Raw genomic sequence first — 23,537 nt, 5'->3', positions numbered from 1 at the left:
TGGGAGAACGTGGTCTTCCGCACGTCTCTCTCTCTTGGGTCAGTTGACCCCCCCTTAACTAGAGTTCTTGCGATTTTCACAAAGGAGGGGGCCAACGGCATAACACATCCCCCCATAATGGGTTTTTAACCAGCGGTTAAAAACAGGTTGACACAGGATTTTTTTTTTGTATCTACATACTACACAAGCTTTTCTCTTCACAGAGTACTACTGTTATACATTCAAGTCAGTATCTAAACAGGTAACAAGTACAGTGCCCCTTTCCTTTAATACCTTAACCTCATGTGCCATACTAACGCCTGGTAGCATCAAACTTCAGCTCAATAACCACCTTATTTATTTGCTTTCTTCAGCAACATAACTAAGGAGGTGTGATCTTAGCTTACATACATCTACAAAGGTTCATGCAAAAGACAAATTTTTATGTTACTTTCAAACTTAACAGTCAAGCTTCCATGGGTGTTGTCTTTATTATTCACATACTTTGTCAAAATCCCTTAAAACCGGCTTCTGCTATTTTAAAAATCGCGTCCCCATTAACCCTCGCCTCTTTTCCGGTTAATTCCCTCGTGGCGATCTTGGGCACCCTGGCGAAATAGGCTTTCGCCCGCTCCTTTCATAGGAGTTATTTTATCAGCGTGTTCCAAACTTAGACCCCCCAATTCCTTAATTTTAGGCAATTTGTCATTTTTCTCTTCAGGACCCGTCATGCTATTAGTTTCCAATTTAAGATCCGCAAGCGATCCCGCTTTGTTCAGACAGCATTTCAAATTCTGCCTTTTCACACCACACTCTGGAATAACAATAGCATGTGGGGCCCTTTACCTTCCAACTCAACCTGTAATTGATTCACAGGCTTTGTGGTACCAAGCCATTGTCTCTGTAGCCTGGTTGCTGCTTCTGGTGTCAATCCAGCCTTTAAATTTTCTTCATTCAATTTGGGAACTACACATTCCCCTTTTCCTTGAGCTCCGTGACTAGGTTCAGCATCACGTGCATCCCCATCTTGGACACACTCAAACGGGACATTGGCCTCTTCCAGGCTTTCAACACCCGTACCTTTTTCAAATTCTAACGTCCCCCCCTCCTTCCAGTTACTCTCCAGGCAGCCCCCTGTTGGGGAAGGCGCAACCCTGCGAGCTGAAACAACCTCCTCGGCCATGTCAGCTGACTTCTCCACAGCAAGGATACCCTTCTCCTCTAAGACTGCCCTCATTTCACTCTCGGGACCATCGAGAACATCTTTAGAACTCTCAACTTCTCCAAACAATTCTGCCAAACCAGACAGATCAACCACGTCCAACTCTGGACGTTTTAACAGCTTTATCTGTTTCTCCTCTTTATTTCCTACCTCTAGGACCTTTCTCTTCACTAAGGGGGGGGCTATCTCCTCGCCCTTACCCCCTTTTACTTTACTACCTTCTGTTTTACCACCCTCTGAACCCTCATGGTGTAGGGTCGGTAAAAACGTCTGGGCCAATTTCAAACTGCGCGCTGTCCCAGCCGCCGCTCTCGACAGGCTGCGAGTGTCCGCGCATGCGCGATAGCTCGGGGACTCCATGGGCGGGGCCTCAACTATCAGGGCGGTTCCCATCTTCCCACCCGCGAGGTCATTACCCAACAGGAGGTCCACGCCCTCCCCCGGTAACTCCCTGATACGCCCATAGTTCTCGGCCACCTTTTCAGCTGTGCACCAACGGTCCAAGAGCACACCCTTCTCATGGGCTAGCTCGGTATACGTTTGATTCCACCCTCTTCTTAAATTTCGGAACCTTTGTCTATATGCCTCAGGTACTAACTCGTAACCTCGGAGAATGGCCTCCTTTACTTGAGCATAATTTCCGTCCCTTTCTGGGGGCAGCGCGGTATATACCCGCTGTGCTTTTCCTCGTAACACACTTTGTAACAACGCCACCCACTGCTCTCTGGGCCACTGCTGATTCCCTGCCACCTTTTCAAAAAGCAAGAAATAACTATCAACATCCGTCTCCTCGAACGGGGGGACCAACCTCAACGCCCGACTAATATCAAACCCCTCCTGTCTCTCTTCCCCTTGAGTTCTTCGCTCTTGCTTTCGCCTGTCCAGCTCCAATTCATGGCTCCTTTGTTTCTCTTCTGCTTCTATTTCTAGCTGCTTTAGCTGGAGCTCACGATCTCGTCCTATCTCTAATTCCTTTAGTTTGAACACATGCTCTCTTTCCACAGCCCTTTCCTTCGCGGCTCTCTCGGCTTCTTTTTCCCTCTCAGCTCTCTCGGCTTCTTTTTCCCTCTCAGCTCTCTCTCTCTCTGCAGCCTTCTCAGCTGCTTCTACTTCTAGCTGCTTTACTTTAAACTCATGTTCCAGCCTTGCTTTCTCCAACTCTGCCTGATCTGTCCCACTCGCTAATCTCCTTTCGGGAATATTTTCCAAATCCTCAGCTGCAAACACCTTCTTCCCAACGTAATGCTGTTGTATGACCCTTCGCACTTCCTGCTTTTTCATTGCTGGCTTCACCGCTGTGAGGTCTAATGCCTGCGCCAAATTTACCAAGTCTGATTTTGTAGCCTTCCTTAGCGCCTCTACCGTCGGGTTTCTCCTAAATTCCTCCACATCCATCTTTGCTGGTTTCCCGTCTGGCTACCTGCGTAACCAGATTTAAGTTTGGACTTACAGCCCGATTCACTGACCCTCCCGTTTGGTTTCAAATCCGGGACGAGAACCCCACTTGTTACGAAAACCCCGTAACCAGGTAACTTACCAGCAAAGATAGATGGATCAGCTGAGTCGGATGCTACTATTTTCAAACGTTTTATTCAACAAGGGCACAAACGTATGGTTAATACAAAACATTCAGATCATACATATCGTCAAAACTCAATCTAAAACACCGGTGTAACCATAATCAATCAGAAATAAGCTCTACAGTTGTCTAGGGGTAATACTGAGTCCAATGGAAGTATAAAGAGTCACTCGGAAGTTTGTAGGCTTTTTCCTTTCTGGGAACCCGCTGGGGTTTTTACGTTGTGGAGAGAAAAAGATGATTTAGAAAAGATGCACACTTGCCCGTCGTCTTGGCAGAGCAAATCCTTGGAATCAGGGGAGCAGACTTCCCCGTTGTTATTTAAAAGCAGTCTTTCGTTGGTTTTAGCCACAGATTCAAATTCGGAATCTAACGCACGTGGCTTCCTTCAAAATGGCGTCCCACTCCCACGGGAATCGATCTCGTGTTTCCTTGGTGTCTACTGGGTGCGTCTGAGGGTTTTCCCCTCAGACCCGCCTTTATACTTCTTCACGGGATCGCAGGTGTCAATCAAGTTGCAGGTAATGCGATCTCTCTCTCAACCAGCCCACTTTGCCCGAGGGCTTTTCACGTGGTCTCCATGAGACAATAGTCAAAGTCACCTTTATTCTGCTTCTTGGGAGAACGTGGTCTTCCGCACGTCTCTCTCTCTCGGGTCAGTTGACCCCCCTTAACTAGAGTTCTTGCGATTTTCACAAAGGAGGGGGCCAACGGCATAACACTAAAAGTTTGGAGCATTGCTAATGTGCCTTTATTTCAGTAGGGCTGCAAGCACAGGCCATGGCACTGCAAGCCAGTGAGCTTAACGTCAATGGTGGGAACGTTACTGGAAGGGATTCTGAGAGATGTGGTCCTTCTGCATTTGGAAAACTGTTCAGGGATAGTCCGTAGGCTGTGTGCATGGGAAACCATGTCTCAAGAATTTGACTGGGTTTTTTTTTAAGAGGTGACCAAGAGGACTGAAGATGATAGGATGGTAGGCATTATCTGCATTGACTTAAGATCCCACATGGTAGGCTTATCTGGAGGTCTAAATTATATGGGATCTGGGGTGAACCAGCCAAATGGATACAAAATTGGCCTGGTAGAAGGAATCAGAGAGTGTTAATGCCTAGGGTGGTTTTTCAGATTAGAGGCTTGTGACCAGCGGGGCGCCACAAGAACATGGTGCTGGGTCCCCAGTGGTTTGTCATATGCATTAACAATTTAGCTGACAATGTAGATGGCATATTTAGTAAGTTGCAGATGATAACAAAATCGGTGATATGGTAGAGAGGGAAATTAGTTGTCCAAGGTTACAAAAGAAAGCGCAGTTGATCAACTGTGAAAGTGGGCTAAGGAATAGCTGATGGAACTTAACTCAGATACGTTTTGGAAGTTAAAGAAGGACAGGAACTACACAGTGAATGGCAGGAGAACAGAGAGACCTAAGGGTGCAGTTCCCTAAAAGTGGCAACACAGATAGGGTGGTGAAAAAGCATATGGCATGCTTGAATTCATTAGTTGAATACAAGAATTGGGACATTTTGTTACAGCCGTACAAGATGTTGGTGAGACTCATTGCAGCTCTGGTTGCTGTACTGTTGTCATTAAGCTGCAGGTGGGTGCTGGAAATGTACAGAAGGACAGTTCCAAGACTGCAGGACTTGGGTTGTGATGAGAGACTGGATAGGCTGCAGTGAACGAGGCTGACGGCTGACTTTAAGTGGTATAGAAAATCAGGAGGAACATAGATAAGGTAGATTCTTATGGTCTTCAACCTAGGATAGCGGAAGCTAAAACTAGAGGGCCTAGGCTTCAGGTGAGAAGGGAAAATTTTAAAGGTGAGTTGAGCGGTAAGTTTTTCCACACGGAGGGTTGTGGTGGATTTATGGAGCAGGCTTTCAGAGGAAGTGGTAGGAGCAGGAGCAATTACAGCTTTTTAGGGAAAAAACACTTCGGATATGGATAGGAAAGCTTTAGAGAAAGGGTTCCCAACCCTTGAATTGCTCAGTTAATGGTAGGGATCTTTGGCAAAAAGAAGTTTGGGAACTCCTGGTATAGAGGGATATGGGTCAAATGCAGGCAAATCCGATGAGCTCAGGCAAGCACATTAGTTGGCATGGACATGCTAAGCCAGAAGTCCTGTTTGTGTGCTGTATATCTCTTTGACAATGTTATCAATCCAGTTTGCAAGTCTATGATTGGCTGGCAGAATCACTCCGTTAATCATCATAGTCCCTCTGGCTGTCTGTGTAAATCAAAAAAGATCCACTGTCATTGTGTAAAGTGGCCCAGAATTGTCGCCCAGACTTTTCCCTCAATTAATTGCACTGAACAGGGTAACTTGGATGTTTATTTCCTCCTTGTTTTTGGTAGTTTTATCTGGGTGAAGATTATTCAACTCAGCAGTAAATGTGACATGTATAAAGTAATCCATTGCTTCTCACTGCATGGTGACATGAAAACCGCCATGCATGTCTTTTCCTTTAATTGGTGTATATTTACTTATGGATATAGATAAAAAAATATTTGCCATTAACCATGAGATTGAGGATCAACACATGCTATTAATTAAAATGTATGGGTTACATTAAGAATAGTTGCTGGAGGGCAGCAGCCATGGACACACGTGTGCAATCCTCATGACATTTTCAAAATTGCCATTGAATCATTTTTATAGGCCCTCAAGTGGATTTGTAAACCTCTCATGTTTATGCTTATTAATTTTATTCACATTAGCAGTGACAAGTCAGTCACACCATATCTGGAAACCAATCTTTTTGCCTTCATCAAAGACTGTAAGATTCCCGCCTTGTGAAAAATTTTCCTTGTCATCAGTTGTTGTCCTTCCTTCTCTAGGCCACTCTGCAAGACTTGGATCAAAAGCGCCCTCAGCTGGATGAGCTTATCACTGCAGCACAGAACCTGAAGAACAAGACAACCAACCAGGAGGCTCGAGCAATCATTACAGATCGTAGTAAGTACTGGGGAGCTGGATAGCCACATTCTGTAGCTCTTCGCATTCATATCCTGTATTGGAATAGCTTAGTTTAAAATGTAATTACTTCATTGGATAATTTGGTGAATAAGAGACTGGCAAAACATGATTGATTCTGATTTGTATCTTGCTAAAGTCTGACATCAGAAATCTATTTTTTGAATGGATAAGGAACTCAGCAGCATTGCAGCCACAAAGTCATGACTGAAAAAACAAGAGGATTACCCACAAGTTCCCAAATGGCTCTGGTAAATACACTATTGAGTGGCAGAAACATTGAAAGAAATTTTCCAGGTTCATTGACCAGATTGAACTCAGCTAGAAGGACAGGAGGGTCTCCAAATGACTTTGGCAAGGTGATAAATGGAGTTAGGCCAGAGCCCCTACAACTGAATACCTTTCCTATGGGTTGCCTAATGTTAGGCAAACTTGTCAATGGCAAAATAGGGTGGTGACGTAGTTTATTATATCACCTAAATGCTGTTGGAGGAAGGTTCTGGAATCTTGGGTCTTGTCAAAGTTTAATTGGCGCAGTTTGTGAATTGGAATCTTTGGTTCACTGTATGATGTGTTTCTGGTCCCTTGTTACTACTTTGTTTAATTGCTATTTTGTGCAATTTTGATTGGGGTAGACTGGCTCTGCAGACTGCAGTCAATGAACAACACAGCACTAAATTGAATGGAATGGAACGGAACTAAACTGTGATTTGTTGTTTTTTATATTCTGTGTTTTTCGCTCGTTATTTGCTGTTTGTGCGATTTGTTTGCACATAGTGAGCAAATTCCATAGTGTTTCGTTGTTTGGTGGCTGTCTGTGGGAAGATGTATCTCCAGGTTATTTACTGCATACATACTTTGCTAATAAATGTACTTTGAATCTTTTAATCTGTAAATAATAATGAATGGGTTGTAGGCAAAATCTTAGGCTTGACGTTATGCCTCATGCCTGCTGTTACCCAACAAGCAAAGCCAGCACTGAACCCTATCCACTAGTCCCAATACCTTGCTTCATCAAATAGTCCCAGCATTAACATCCATCAACTATTCCTGGCACCAGAACTTGCCAACTATTCCCAGTGTCAAAACCTAAACAGCCCTCATGCTGTGCCTTGTTCTTCAGCAGCTGGACCCAAGGCAGAAGCCCACAAATCATTCCTGTTGCTGTGCCTCATCACCAACCCCAGTAGCAAATTTTACTGTCCAGTCACAGCACCAATAACCTGTCAACTATTCCCAGCACGATGCCCCACAATGAGTCCAGGCACCCCCTCAGTCAGTTCCTTATGAACTAAACCCAATAATGTTTCAGTAACCAGTTCATTTGCTGTACATCCGTATTCTTTTCTGACCTCACTCTCCAACAAGATCCTTGGGAGTGGAGTAGTCTGGGAGGATCGTTTTTTTCAAAGTGTTTGGATGGCTTTGTGTTTGTGAGGATGTGGTCTTGGTGCCTTGTGAGGTTGACAATGCAGTCTGTCAGGATGCAAGATTAGAGTGTGTGAGAGGATGGAATGAAAGATGAGTACCCAGCGGAACAGTCTGTTTCATAACTTTATAAGTTTTACAATATAGATGATTAATGGTTTACAAATACAATACAAATTATTGTCAGCAAACAATTGATACTAGAGCGTACAATCATCACAGTGATATTTGTTTCTGTGCTTCACGCTCCCTTATGTACAATTTGAAGTAAATATAATAAAAAATTTAAATTATAAATCATAATTAGAAAATAGAAAAGGGAAAGTACGGTAGTGCAAGTCAGGTCCAGATATTTGAAAGGTACGGCCCACATCCGGGTCAGGATCCGTTCAGCAGTCTTATCACAGTTGGAAAGAAGCTATTCCCAAATCTGGCTGTACATATCTTCATGCTCCTGAACCTTCTCACAGAGGGAAGAGGGACAAAAAGTGTGTTGGCTGGGTGGGACTTATCCTTGATTATCCCGGCAGCACTGCTCTGACAGCGTGTGGTGTAAAGTGAGTCCAAGGATGGAAGATTGGTTTGTGTGATGTGCTGGGCTAGGTTCACGATCTTCTGCAGCTTCTTCCGGTGTTGGACAGGACAACTTCCATACCAGGTTGTGATGCACCCTAGAAGAATGCTTTCTACGGTGCACCTATAAAAATTAGTGAGGGTTTTAGGGGACAGACCAAATTTCTTCAGCTTTCTCAGGAAGTAAAGGCGCTGGTGGGCCTTCTCGGCAGTGGACTCTGCTTGGTTAGACCAAGTCAGGTCATTTGTGCTATTCACCCCGAGGAACTTAAAGCTTTTGACCTGTTCCACCTGCGTACCACCGATGTAGATGGGGTCGTGCGGTCCGCTACTCCTTCTGAAGTCAACAACCAATTCCTTCGTTTTGCTGACGTTGAGGGATAGGTTATTGTCTTCGCACCATGCCACCAGGTTCTTAATTTCCTCTCTGTACTCAGACTCATCATTACCCAAGATATGGCCTACAATTGTAGTGTCATCAGCAAACTTATATTGAGTTCAATGAAAACTTGGCTACACAATCATGGGTGTATGATGAGTACAGCAGGGGGCTGAGTACACAGCCTTGTGGGGCACCGGAGCTCAGAGTGATTGTAGAGGAGAGCTTGTCCCCTATCTTTACAGCCTGGGTCCTGTCTGTGAGGAAGTTGAAGATCCAGCTGCAGATCTGAGTGTTAAGACCCAGGTTCCGGAGCTTAGGAATCAGTTTATTTGGAATGATTGTATTAAAGGCAGAGCTGTAGTCGATGAAAAGGAGCCTTACATATGTGTCTTTATTCTCCAGGTGTTCTAAGGAGGAATGTAGTGCCAGAGAGATGGCATCTGCCGTTGACCTGTTGCTCCGGTAGGCGAATTGCAAAGCGTCGAGGTTGACTGGTAGGTTATGGTTGATGTGTGCCATAACCAATCACTCGAAGCACTTCATAGCAATTGATGTTAGAGCCACAGGTCGGTAGTCATTCAGGCATGCCACCTTTCTTTTCTTCAGCACCGGGATTATCATTGCCTTCTTAAAACATAAGGGGATCTTAGACTGAGGCAGGGAGCAGTTGAAGATGTCAACAAACACTCCAGCTAGCTCGCTTGCACAGGCCCGGAGAACCCATCCCGGGACGCCATCTGGGCCCGTCGCCTTCCTTGGATTTATCTTCAGGAAGGCTCTTCTAACGTCTTTCTCGGTGACGATGAATCTCGATGCCATCAGGTCCGGTTCATCCGGAGGGGGCGATACGCTCTTCTTCTGTTCGAATCTTGCGTAGAATACGTTAAGTTCGTCAGGAAGAGAAGCGCTACAGTTATTGATATTCCCAGCCTTTTCTTTGCACCCAGTGATCTCATTTAGACCCTGCCGTAGTCTACTGGCATCCCTCTGGTTAGCCTGGGCTTCCAACTTGGCTCGATATTGCCTCTTGGCGCCCTTAATGGCTTTCCAGAGTTCACGCCTGGATTCCATGTAGTGACTTGTATCCCCGGACCTAAAAGCCACAGCTCTAGCCTTCAAAAGGGACTGGACCTCATAATTCATCCAAGGCTTCCAGTTAGGGAATACCCGGATCGTCTTGCGAGACACACAGTCCTCTGTGCATTTCCAGATAAAGTCCATGACAGCTGAGGCATACTCATCGAGGTTAGCTGCCGAGTCCTTGAATACTGATCAGTCCACCGATTCAAAGCAGTCACGGAGGACCTCATCCGTTTCCTCTGTCCAACGCGACATCACTTTTGACACTGTGATCTCCTGCTTCAGTTTCTGTTTGTAAGCCAGGAGGAGGAGTACGGCCTGATGGTCCGATTTTCCGAAGTGAGGTCGTTGGACGGAACGGTAGGCATCTTTGACTGCTGTGTAGCAATGGTCAAGTATATTCGGGCCTCTAGTGGAGCAGGAGACATGTTGGTATAACTTTGGCAGCGCTTTTCTGAGGTTGGCCTGGTTAAAGTCCCCGGCTGTAATGAGCAAAGCCTCTGGATACCTGGTCTCAAGTTCACTGATGTTGGCATACAGTGTATTCACAGCACACTCCACGTCCGCCTGGGAGGGGAATGTAGACCGCTGTCAGTATTACCGAGGTGAATTCCCGTGGCAGATAATAGCGACGACACTTCACCGACAGGTGTTCCAGGTCCGGACTGCAGGAGCTTGTCAGTGCCACTGTGTCCGAGCACCACGCAGTGTTGATCAGTAGGCAGACTTCACCTCCCTCTGTCTTGCCCGAAGACGCCGTGCGGTCCATCCAATGGATCGAAAGTCCCTCTGGTCGGATGACACAGTCGGGGGTGGCAGGGGAGAGCCAGGTCTCTGTGAAACAGAATACACAACAGTTCTGCATCTCCCTGCAGTAGGTGAGTCTCCCTTTCATATCATCCACCTTGTTCTCTATAGCTGCACATTAGCTAGTAGGATGGTGGGCAGAGGGATCCTAAAGCCCCCCCGCTTCAATCTGACCAGCAGCCCAGCTCTTTTCCCACGCTTCCTCAGTAATTTGTGCATCTTTCCAGATTTCCATCGATGCAGCGTGTTGTTGGCATTTCTTTGAGGTTGGTGGATGCGTCCCACGGGGATCGATCGGTGGGTCGTGTCGTTGGGCGCTCCAGGTCGGGCCGAGTGATGGGGGAGGCTCCGCTGCCACTTCCAACTGTCGGGGGCCCGGGCTGTCAATCTGGTCGGGCCCCGAAGCCCAAATATGATAATTCACATATTTATTGATTAGTTTCTTTAGAAAATCATTGAATTCCAGGGCTTGGAGCCTCTGCTTGATTGAACCTTTTTCAGTAGTTTGTCTGATATTGGCATAAATGGTATAAAAACTCACAAAAATATAAGTGGAGATATTGTTCAGTTTGCTGATATTCTAAGTAAACTGATCTGGGAAACAGGCCTTGCCTACAAAATAGACTACAACCGGGGGAGGAGGAGTATGTCCCTCCCTCCTCTTTGTACTGGATGTTTCTTCTCTAGTGCAGCATTCACAAGTCCTAGAGTCCTAGATCCTGTGTCAACCCCTATTGTGCCATTCTTTGCCGTTTCGTACATTAGAAAGGGATAGATAGGTAGGCTTTACAAAGTGGGCTTGCATTTACCAGAGCTCACCACTCGTATCGATCCATCAATTGTATGCAGTTGGCAAGACAGCCTTGTGCTGTGTACTTAATTCACTGCCTAGCCTGTCCACTCCAGCCTGTCGACTGGGCACAGCAACAGAGGATCTTAGGACTTTTGAGTATCCTGAAGATGTAGAAAAACGGGCTATAAATCTGACTGTGATGTGATGCAGTTCAGTTCTTCAGCCAACATCAATGTAGCCTTCAGCAGCACCTGAATCAGAGGTCATGGAGACATCTAAGGCAGCTGGCCCTGTATGATTAGTCCTTCCCAGTTTGGATGAAACTTTATTTGGCACATTAGTTTAAATATTCTTATTTCGAACAACTGGCTGTATCAGAAGGGTATTTTTTTAAATTTTTTCTTTTCAATTATGCCATTCTCTTGCTTCTGTTCTCTTCGCCCTGAGTGCAGGTTGTACTCATGTGTACATCTCTTAGCTCCTGCACGTACACATGAAAGCTTTGCAAAGAGAAACATCCTTATTCCTCAACTTTTGAATTGCTAACACACACAAAATGGTGGAGGAACTCAGCAGGTCAGAGAGCATCTATCGCGACCAGTAAAGGGTCAATGTTTCAGGATGAGATCCATCATCAGGACTGGAAAAGGAGGAGGAAGGACCCAGACTAAGAAGGTTGAGAGAGGGGATGGAGTACAAGCTAGAAGATCTTAGGTGAAGCCAGGGGGCGATGAAATGAGAAGCTGGGAGGTGATAGGTGGAAAAGGTAAAGGGCTGAAGAAGAAGGAATCTGATAGGAGAGGAGAGTTAAGCATGGTAGACAAGGAAGGAGGAGCAGCACCAAAGGGAGTTGATAGACAGACTGAGGAGAAGACAAGGCTTAAGAGGGATGCCAGAATGGAGAATTGAAAATAAGAGAAGGCAAGGAGGGAGAAATTACCAAAAGTCAGATAGATCAAAGTTCATGCAAATGGGTTGAAGAGTCACTCAAATAGAATATGTGTTGCTACTTGAACACGAGAGTGACATTTTCGTGGCAATAGAGGAGGCCATGGACTGACATGTCAGAATAGGAATGGGAGTGGAATTAAAATGGTGGCCACTGAGAAATCCTCTCTATAGCAGATGGAGCAAAGGTGCTCGACAGAGCAGTCCTCCTTTCTATGTTGGGTCTCACCAATGTGGAGGAGTCTGAACCGGGAACACAGGATACAGTAGATGACCCTGATAGACTTCCAGGTGAAGTGTCGCCTCATCTGGAAGGACCGTTTGGGGCCCTTAATGGTGGTGAGGGAAAAGGTGAACAGACAGGATTAGCACTGTTCCACTTGCAGGGATAAGTGCCAGTAGGGAGATCAGTGAGGAGAAACAAATGGACAAAGCAATCGGGGAGAGAGCGATCCTGCGAAAAGCGGAGAGTGGGAAGGGGGGAGGTAAAGGTGTGTTTGGTGGTAGAATTGAACTGTTCACTTTTGCACCATATAGAACAGCAGCAATGGTCCCACTAACTGGTTCTCCAGGAAAGATCATTCTGCTTGTGTGTCAGGACAAGTTGAAAGTACATTTATTATCAAAGTATAAATATGTTGTGCACCCTTGAGATTCGTCTCCTTTCAAGCAGCCACAAATCAAAGAAAATCAAAAGAACCCATTAAAGAAAGAAGACCATCAAGCACCCAGTGTGCAGAGAAAAAAATAACAAATTGTGTGAACAATGCAAGCAAGCAAATAGCATTCAAAACTGAAGTTTTACAAAAGACACAAAGCCAGGCATCACAGCAGCTGAAGCAGGACACAGCCTCAGTTCAGCACAGAGCTGGATCCTGGTGAGCCCATAGTAGTATTCTGGACAGTTTGTTGTCTCCTTATTTTAAGAAAGGATATACCAGTCTTGGAAACAGTGCAAAAGAGATTCAGTTGGCAAATTCCTGTCATGAGAGGCCTGGCCTATCATGAGCAGCTCAAGAAATTACACTGATGTTCATTGGAGTTTAGACGAATGAGGGGTGCTTTTTTTAAGTACGCAACGTGCTTCTAGGCCATGACATTGTTGACGTCGATAGCAGAACAATCGTGAACAAGGGGACATAGCATAAGGTCAAAGAAGAGGTAATTTAAAAGGCAGGAATTTCTCACAAAAGATGATGAATCTCTGGAACTTTCTACACCAGTGTGGTTTACCCCTCTTTGCTTCTGTAAACTCCTGAATCTGATAACTATTTACAATCACTCATTTTGATTATTTGATCATCCCTGAATGTAATCACTCCACCATTAATATCCATCCTTTGCAAAGACCCTAACCTCTCAAATTTCCTCTAAGTCTTCTTGCATCTTTACCCTCTTTACACTGTAAAATGTTCTGAAAGTCAAACCAAAATGTTTGACCTAACTATCTTGGTCATCTGCCTTTATATCTCCTTGCATGATTTAATGTCAAATTTAGTATGACAGTGCGCCTGTGAATGACTACGGAATACTTTGCAATGGTAAAGGTGCTGTAAAAAAATTCAAGGCTTTATTAATGTTACAGTAGTGCAGCTTAAAACTCAAATGGCAGATTATACATGTGCACAGGTAGAGGATACAGTAAATTAACTTTCAGTGAGTCAAGCTGTTGAGAACACACTCAGGGAGACATTTAACCCACTGTAATTACTCTAGGAGAAATATTATTCAGGTAACGAGATGAGCACTTCAACTACGTTCATCTTTATTATGGTTGCAAAAATGTTTCTTTATTTATATTTACAATGAGATTTGGGTCAGGCCAATACAGAAAATTAAAAACCTAATAAAGTATTTACCAAACCTGTGCTTGCATAAAAGTGCCCTTTGTTATATGTGAAGGAAAATTTAGGCTGTTGGTATATCAAAAGCTTTGTGAAAGCACGAAGAATTTAACCAAAGTAAAAGATTATGATTGATTGAAAACTGCAATAGGAACAAAGTGCTGGAAAGACTTGGTATAAAGAGGCAGTTGCTGCAGGGAGTGAGACAAAGAGTTAGATGGTTAACCCTTTGTCAGAATATTTTTAATCCTGTTTGCTTTGCTACAAGATTCATTGTTCTTTGCTGAGTTTTATGGATTTTCCATATGATCTGAATGTTGGTCTTCCAATTCCTGCCAAGGTGCGGTTGTTTAACATGCATCCTTGAAAGGATGTACAAGGTACCAGCTCACTGCCAATCTTTATTTGTTTCTTTAAGCACCCAGCCTGTAAATCTGTGCGAACATGCAGCAGACGGTTTTACAGTGTGGCTCTTATGTTATCTGCATGTTAATTGCCACCACTGAGAACTGTGCTGAAGCACAATGGCCAAACAGCTTGCTGTGGAAGACAAGCCAGCTCTCGGAAGTTTAATTCTGCACAGATGTAGTTGAAACCCAGTAATGTCAGTCTCCACTTGTATCAGCTATTCCTAAATATCTGGGATCTGACCCAGTCCCTATGCAGTCAGAATCACTGAATTGAATCTAGCTGTTCTACTAAGAAATTGGAAATTAAAGGCCATTTACATTTACATCCTCATTTGTATAGCTGAGTAATTTTAACTGTAGATGATTTGATTGATCCAATGTTTTCCCATGTTTTCCCCAAGAGTTTTATTTCATGTATGCTGCCTTCAATTTCTTTTGGAGTGACATTGCTACACAAACTGCAGTTCCAATGCTCAGTAAAATAGATGCAGTAGTGGTCCAAAATTTCCCATTTCTGTTTCTTCCAAAAATGTGATATTTTTGACAAAGTGATTTAATCTGAAGAATCTACTTTGAGCAAAGTGTGTTGATGTTTAGTTCAGGAAGAGTCAGTGAGTCTTATCCATCTGTTTAAGGTGGAGAACTAAGAAGACACATAATGCAAACAAATGCAAGGTATTGAACAAAGAAATGACTCTTTAATACTTTACATTAAGTGTGATTGTATGCATTGTAATGCTGGAGAAATTGTCCCATTTCCAAGATCTGAAACCTCTTGAGTCATAGAGTCCATGGTGCCCATGCTAACTATGGAGTCCTATCCACACTAATCCTGTATAGTGACATTTGATCCACAGCTCATTATGTCTTGATGATTTATCTGCTAATCCAGATGCTTCTGAAATGCTTTGAGTGCCAGCCTCCACCGCCTTTCCAAGCAGAAAGGTCTGATGTCACCTACCATCTTGGTGAAAAGATATTGTTCAGATGTCCTCTCGACCTTTTATTCATCAGGTTAAACCCATGTCTTATGGTTTTAGACACTCCATTCTCCTCTGAGACGCCTCATTTTCAACAAAGACACATCCTAGTAGTATTTGAAACTAAATAGTATTTAGCAAGGCTCCACGCAGGAAGATTAGTGTTTTGTTACTTTCCAAAAATCATTGTTTCTCTTCACCTCCTCACCTGCACCAAGATACTAGAACATGGTGCCTTAGCACAGCAACCAGTAAATGAATAACTGCAAATCATTCAAAGTTCAAAGTGTAAAGTTGGGTTTATTGTTTTATGCACAAGTACATGTTTGCACATAACACACACAGAATGCTCGAGGGAGCTTAGCATGTCGAGCAGCATCAATGGAGTGGATAAAGCAGTCAATGCTTCAGCCTGATGCCCTCGTCAGGGCCTCATGAAGGGTCTCAGCCCGAAACATAGACTGTTTATTTCCCTCCATAGATGCTGCCTGACTTGTTCAAAGTTCAAAGTAAATTTGTTATCAAAGGACATATACAGTATGTTACCATATACTACAGTGAGATTCAGTTTCTGGAAGACATTTACAGGAACAAAAGAAATATAATAGAATTTATGAAAAAACTACACATAAATCGACAAAAACTGGCACACAGCCAATGAGCAAAAGGAAGAAGAACTATGCAAATAAAAAAAATAATACTGAGAACATGAGTTGCAAAGAGTCCTTGAAAACGAGCCTGTGGGTTGCAGAATCAGTTGAGTGCAGTGGTGACTAAAGTTATCCACGCCAGTTCAGGAGCTTGAGTGTTGTAGATAAATAACTGTTTATGAACCTGGTGGTATGGGACCTAAGGTTTTTATACCTCCTCTCCGATGGTAGTATCATGAAGAGGAAGTGAGCTGGTTGGTAGGGATCTTTGATAATGGATTCTGCTTTCTTGTAGTGTTCCATATAAATATATTCAATGATTGAGAGGGTTTAGCTTGAGAAGGTTTGGGCTGTGTCCATGCTCATTGTACCCTTTTGCATTCTTGGAAATTGTTGTTTCCGTCCAAGGCCCTGGTGAAATCAATTGTTATACTCTCCACTGTGCATCTATAGAAGTGCGTTTAAGTGTTTGGTGATATGCCAAATCTCTTCAAACATCGAAGAAATTAGAGCCACTAAGTTCCTCCATTATTTTGTGTGTTTAGCATCATATAAGCAGCATTTATAAGAAAACATAAAGAACATGAATTATTCATAATTCTTTACTAGAATTATGAATAACACTTAGAACAAAATAAAAGCGAAGTCCTCTTCAATGCAGAATAGTTGAGATTGGTTCATAATGTGCTAAACTGCAGTGATTGGGTTTTGCTGTTTGGTTTAAGAAGAAATATTGAAGTAGCTGTTCTTGAACGTGGTGGTGTGCAGTTTCAGGTTTCTGTGGCTTTTGCCCAATAGTAGGTGAGAAAAGATGGTGGGATCCTTGATGATAAATGTTGCCTTCTTGAAGCAGCAGCTCCTGTAGATACCACCAGTGGTGAGGAGGAATGTGCCGGTGATTTATTGGGCAGAGTCCACCATTCTCTGCAGCTTCTCTTGTTCCTGCGCATTTGAATTATCATTCCAGACCTTGATGCAATCAGTCAGGATACTTTCAACAGTACCTCTGTAGAAGCTTGTTAGTGTTCAATGATAAGGTGAACCTCTGTAGCCTTGTAAGAAAGCAAAAGTGCTGGCCTCAGTTTCCTTATGATTGCGTCTGTCTGCTGGGTCCAGGAGAGGCCATCCAATATGTTAACACCCAGGAATTCAAAGCCTCTGACTCTCTCCACCATCGACCCCATCCCCTGCCCTCCCCAAAATGTAGACTTGTGCATCTTTGCACTCCTTTCTTTCCTGGAGTCAACAATCAGCTCTTTAGTTTGCTGATGTTGAGCGAGGGGCTGTTACTGAGGTGCCCCTATCAATGCCCTATCTCACACCAGCTCATTGCCACCCGTCATTTTCCTCAACAACGTTCACCGTGTTGACATGGACATAATATTTAGTCTTGTCTTTTGGATCTATGTTAATTTCTGGTTTGTGGGAGAGTTAGACTCTTAAAAAGACATCCACGCACTCCTTTATTGTGAGTGTCTGAGTTTGCCTGGTCATTACAATCAAAATAACAACATGAGCCATACTTCAGGCCATGACGGCATTGAATCTGAGACACACTCACATTCAGCAGGTGTCTGTATTGCTAAGACCTAAGACCTTAGAAAAATAGTTTTTAAAGCTCCCCAACTGGGTGCATTCAATCAGGCATGATTGATTTACATTCCCCTGCCGAAGATTTGCAAGATATGTGAAGCCAGATGCTTCTTTCTGGTCCAGAGCAGGTCAGGCTGTTTATGCTGGCAGCAGACTTGGAACAGCAGGAATTATCTCTTCGTGCCAGAAGCCAATCAACACACTGAAGGTAGGTAACACTGGAGTGAGAGCATCTGTAAATTCCTCGGTGTTATCATTCCAGAGGATCTATATTGGGTCCAGCACATGTGCTATTACAGAGAAAGCATGGCAGTGCCTCTACTTTCCTCTAAAACTTCGACAAACTTCGAAAGGTGTGTGGTGGCGAGGACATATATTGACTGGTTACATCATAGCTTGGTATGGAAACACCAATGACCTTGAGTGGAAAAAGTAGTGGATACAGCCCAGTCGATCACAGGTAAAGCCCTTCCTATCATTAAGCACATTTACAAGGAATACTGTAACGGATAAGCAGCATCCATTATCAGGGACCCCCACCCCCCAAGCCATGCTCCTTTCTCATTGCTACCATCAAGGGCATAAGAACATAAGAAATAGGAGCAGGAGTCGGCCATCTGGCCTGGCAGGCCTGCTCCACCATTCAATAAGATCATGGCTGATCTGGCCGTGGACTCATCTCCACCTACCTGCCTTTTCCTCATAAACCTTAATCCCCTGACTATGCAAAAATCTTTCCAACCTTGTCTTAAATATATTTACTGAGGCAGCCTCCACTGCTTCATTAGGCAGAGAATTCCATAGATTCACCACTCTCTGTTCCTTCTCATCTCCATTCTAAATCTACTCTCCCAAATCTTGAGGCTATGTCTCCCAGTCCTACTCTCACCTACCAGTGGAAACAACTTTCCTGCCTCTGTTATCTATCCCTTTCATAATTTTATATGTTTCTATAAGATCTCCACTCATTCTTCAGAATTCCAGTGAGTACAGTCCCAGGCGACTCAATCTCTCCTCATAATCTATCCCCCTCATTTCTGGAATCAATCTGGTGAACCTTCACTGCACCGCCTCCAAAGCCAGTATATGCTGTTTCAAGCAAGAAGGCTAGAACTGCATGCAGTATTCCAGGTGCGGCCTCAACAGTACCCTGTAGTATAATCTCCCTGCTCTTATATTCAATCCCTCTAGCAATGAAGGTCGACATTCCATTTGCCTTTTTGATAGCCTGCTGCAGCTACAAACGAACCTTTTGTGATTCGTGCGCAAGCACTCTCAAGTCCCTCTGCACAGCAGCATGCAGTAATTTTTTACCATTTAAATACTATTCTGCTCTTTCATTTTTCCTCCCAAAGTGGAGGACCCTACATTTGCCAACACTGGTACTCCATCTGCCAGACCCTTGCCCACTCACTTAACCTATCTATATCTCTCTGCAGACTCTCTATATCTTCTGCACAATTGGCTTTTCCACTCTATTTAGCATCATCAGCAAACTTAGATACTCTACACACGGTCCCCTCTTCCAGATCGTTAATGTATATCGTGAATACTTGCGGGCCCAGCACCAACCCCTGCAGCACACCACTCACCACTGATTGCCAACCAGAGAAACACCCATGTATCCCAATTCTCTGTTTTCTATTAGTTAACCAATCTTCTATCCAAGCTAATACATTGCCCCAACGCTATCCATCTTTATCTTATGGATAACTCTTCTGTGTGGCACCTTATTTAATGCCTCCTGGAAATCCAAGTAAATAATGTCTATCTGTTCCCCTTATTCCACTGTGCTCATTATATCCTCAAAGAACTCCAGTAAATATGTCAAACAGGACCCGTTTTTGCTGAATCCATGCTGCGTCTGCCTGATAGATCTATTACTTTCCAGATGCCTCATTATTTCTTCTTTAATGATAGTTTCAAACATTTTCCCAACCACAGATGTTAAACTAAATAGCCTATTGTGACCTGCCTTTTGCCTACATCCTTTTTTGAACAGCAGTGTGACATTTGACATCTTCCAATCCGCCGGGACCTGCCCAGAGTCCAGAGAATCATCACCAAAGCCTCAACTGTAACTTCTGCCATTTCTTTCAGTACTGTCGGATGTATTCTGTCAGGACCAGGGGACTTATTTTTCTTCAAGCCCTCAAGTTTGCTCAGCACTACCTATTTGGTGATAGCTATTGTATTGAGGTCCTCACCTCCCATCCCATCCATAACATCTCTCTTTGGCATGTTAGATATGTCCTTCACCGTGAAGACCAACACAAAATAGTCATTGAAAGACTGCCATTTCCTCATTACCCAACATCAATTCTCCCTTGTCGTCCTCCAAGGGACCTACATTCACTTTAGCCACTTTTTTCCGCTTTATACAATTATAAAAACTTTTACTATCTGTTTTTATATTTCGTGCTGGTTTATTTTCATAATCTAGCTTCCCTTTCTTTATTGCTCGCTTGGTGTTTGTTTGTTGCTTTTTAATGTTTTCCCAGTCTTCCAGTTTACCACTACGCTTGTTGACTTTATAGCTTTTACAAGTGAGCTTTTAGTTTGATGCTTTCTTTTATTTCCTTATTTATCCAAGGCTGGTTCTCCCACCCTTACTGTCCTTGCTTGCAACTGCAATATACTTTTGCTGAGCACAGTGAAAAGTTTCTTTGGAAGTATTTCACTGTTCCTCAACTGTCCCACCATATAGCTTGTGTTTCCAGTCTACACTAGCCAAATCCGCCCTCATCCCATTGTAGTCTCCATTGTTTAAGCATAATGCATTGGTTTTAGATTGAATTATTGCACCCTCCATCTGTATGAGAAACTCAATCATACTGTGATCACTTTCCAAAAGAATCCCTAACTGCAAGATTACTAATTTTACCTGTCTCACTGCAGAGGACCAGATCTAAGATAGCACGTTCCATTGTAGGTTCAGTAACACGATGCATTGTATGAAGGCCTTCTCAAGACTGCCTCGACCAACTTGATTCACCCAATCTATGTGCAAGTTAAAGTCTCCCACAATAACTGCTGTTCCATCCTTACATGCCTCAGATATTTCTCTGTTTATTGCCAGTGTTATTATTCAGTAGCTGATGGACAACTCCCACCAGTGATTTTTTTCATTTTACTATTCCTAATCTTTACCGAGATGGATTCAACATTCAGCTCCTTAGATCTTATATCGTCTCTCACTATCATTCTGATCTCATCTTTAATTCAGAGCTCTACCCCACCACTTTACTTTCCTGCCTATCCTTCCATATTACCTGATATCTTTGGAAATTTAATTCCCAATCCTCTCCACACTGCAACCACATCTCTGTAATGGCTACTAAATCATACCTCTTTGTACTGATTTGAGTCACAAGTTCACTGACCTTGTTTCAAATACTACAGGCATTCACGTAAAGTGCCCTTACACTCATTGTGCTTTTAAAATTTTGCAATCTTTTACTCTTTTGCACCTGACTTTTCTTCACTCCAGTTTAACTTTCCTCTTTTTTATCTCTTGTTTTTTCTTTATCTTTATCCTCACTTTTCCTTTTTACTTTATCCATACTTTTCCAATGATTTTCACTGACTCTATTGTGTTTCTTGTACTTATTCGGAATACTCATAAGAAAATGATCTCTGGGTTGTATATGTGACATATAAATATGTTGATAATAAAATTTACTTTGAACTTTGAGAGTCTAATTTCAACTGTTTCCAGGTTGTTTGTCTCTTCCTGAAGTACTGCTGTCAGTTTTAAAGTGGATTCATTTTGTTTAGTTTTGTTTTTCTGACCTCACCTAATGGCACCAAAACTGGTATTCATTTGTATGGCTTGGTATTGATATAATGGCCAAGCCATACAGATGGGTCCAGTAGCCTTCTCTGTCCTGTTGACTTGACTGCAGAGGCCACTGTCATTTTCAGGCAACTCTTGCTGGACATGCCAACATGCACATTTATTTCAAGCACTCCACCCATTTAAGTGTAGAATCAGGTTTCCAGGGCCAGACTGAATTCTTTGCTTCAAAGGAGCCCAAAAGGTATTTGCATAAGCATTCCAGCTATAAACAATAGGCAAGGCAAATATAAAATTCTCCTGGTCACACCAAATCAGCAGAATTCTCTACTCGTTTGGAATAGTTCTCCACTGCTGCCTCTCCCTTCACTCTCATCTTTGCATCCTTCGCACAACACCCTCCTTGTACTAAAAATTCAACACAATATTTTGCCAGGCTCTTATCAAGAACCCTCCGAAGATACTTGCTTACTCCTATCAGCTTGGCTATTCCATTTGAACCAGCCAGCTTCTCAAGCTCAAGGACGAGATGTTAGGCAATGAATGAAAGTCACAGCCAAGCCAGGAGGTATGCTGGCAAACCATTCCACAGGTGGCAACATCTTTTTGATAGTTTATGCAAGAAACCATCTTATATTTGTATGTTCTTATCAGCAAATGCCAGTATGCCAGGTGTCAGGAGTGAGATAAACACAAGACCCGACCATACCCTCTGCACTGCACTGCAGTTCTGAGAGATAGCAACCTGGAAAGAAATCCAGTTTGTTTGATTTTCCTCTCAACAGATGAACGTAAACTAATTGTGCCACGCAAGCTGCATTGGAATCAAGATGACCAGACAACATACAGAATGGAGCTGGCTTTCAAAGGATAGCTCCTTCCCATTCAAAGGATACCTTATAGTTCATAAATGTGTGGAAAACATAGGCCAGCACTACTTAACAACTGATATGCCTGAGTGCCAAGCTGAGCAGGATAATTCTATAAGCTGTAAAAACCATAATAGTCCTTCATGTTACAGTTCATTAGATAAATAATGAGTTACAGATAACAGTAGATTAGGCCTGTCACATTGACCATAATGCCCAATGCATCAGTAAATTCAAAAATATTAGGATCCCATAGCAACTCTCCTGTTCATTTAAGTTAATAGCTTTTGAATTATATTTTGGGGGCAATCATATGATGTATTAATTATTTTCTTGTTTCATTTCAAATGAAATTTACAGTAAATTAAATTTTTCGTAAATAAGCAGACCTGCTGAGTAGCATATGCCAGGATTTAAATTTGATAAGCTTATTAAATGTAGCTTCACCAATGATGACTTAATTACAGTCTGGAGTAAACTAAATTTGTTTCTCCAGTGGAACCAAAGAGATTTTGTTGCAATATTTTTTGTAGCTGTGGAAATATCTTGGCTTTTAATAGGGTTGCTGCAAACGCTAAAACAAAAACAGCAGGAAGAATGCCAAGAAATAGAAGCCATCATCTTCATGGGCAGAGTAAATATGGAGTTTGGAAGCATCAGTGATTCATAAATCAGTTTTAAGCTCAGAGAAAATAAGCTAGAAACATTCAACGGATTAGTTATTAATGATAAAGAAATGAAAACTACTTTTATACACTGGCATGTTTCTTAGACTAACCTGGAGAGTGCTGATTCATTATGGAGCTCTTCATCCTCAGTTCGAAATATTTACATGTGCACTCTCTCTGTGGTTTAAATAAGAAATCTGCAGAGGCTGCAGTCTGATGTTCTGGGCATCTCATGTGAAACCCTACCCTCTGCTGGCTATTTCACAGCAATAAATTGCCTGCATCTCTGTATGAAGGGAATGCTGGCGAGGGCCAGCAATATCTCCCTACCACTCAACACTGCCCTAATCACCAGTGTCACTACTTTCATGGAATTGTAGACTTTCACCCAAATGTCCCTCTGTACATCAATGCTCTTAAGATTTGGCAATGGACCACTTACACCCTGCAGATCCTGTGGCCCACATCACAGTGCTCAGCGGCTGCAACACTTGTCTGAACAAGGTCTTCCAATATCAGACTTCACAGGCAGCTTCTTCACACTGCGCATGTGTGATTCATTGCTTTTTCTGCCTCTCTCAGTTGTACATCTTCCCTCTGCTACCTATAGCTTTGCAATTTGTGCTCCATGTCCCTTTTAACGCCCCCAAGCACCCTACACACATTTCACAACAAATTGTTCTTTAGAGCAGTGTTATTTCAAATGGTTTGATCCTTAGTAGATAAACTGCCAAAGCTGATCACTTGTACCTAAGGCAAAGTGAATTATATCATGAATTGTTGATAATGGCACCTACCTTGATTTCTTGCTGAAAATGTTTAATTATAAATGTGGGATCTCTTCTGCTAATCTGGTTATTGAATCTTCAACAATGTTCCATTCTTACTGGGTGACCTTTGAATTTTGATTGACCATACTTGCCCAGTCTAAGAACATGAAGTCTTCAGGATGCCAAGCT

The 23,537-nt window shown here is 43.1% G+C and overlaps 1 protein-coding gene across 9 annotated transcripts in view; it reads left to right on the top strand.

Annotated features, from left to right (window-relative positions):
- The window catches only part of dmd (dystrophin), a 1,932,045-nt gene that overhangs the window by 1,530,359 nt on the left and 378,149 nt on the right, over positions 1-23,537 (top strand). For all 9 annotated transcript variants that reach the window (XM_073045659.1, XM_073045653.1, XM_073045656.1 and 6 more), the window contains one exon: positions 5,622-5,739. In XM_073045659.1, coding sequence (XP_072901760.1) covers positions 5,622-5,739 — 118 coding nt within the window. The remainder of the gene's footprint in view (positions 1-5,621; positions 5,740-23,537) is intronic.

This window comes from Hemitrygon akajei, chromosome 5 (genome assembly GCF_048418815.1).
Source record: "Hemitrygon akajei chromosome 5, sHemAka1.3, whole genome shotgun sequence".
NCBI lineage: Eukaryota > Metazoa > Chordata > Chondrichthyes > Myliobatiformes > Dasyatidae > Hemitrygon > Hemitrygon akajei.
The sequence above is the reverse complement of the archived record's forward strand: the minus strand, read 5'-3'. Positions and strand labels throughout refer to the sequence as shown.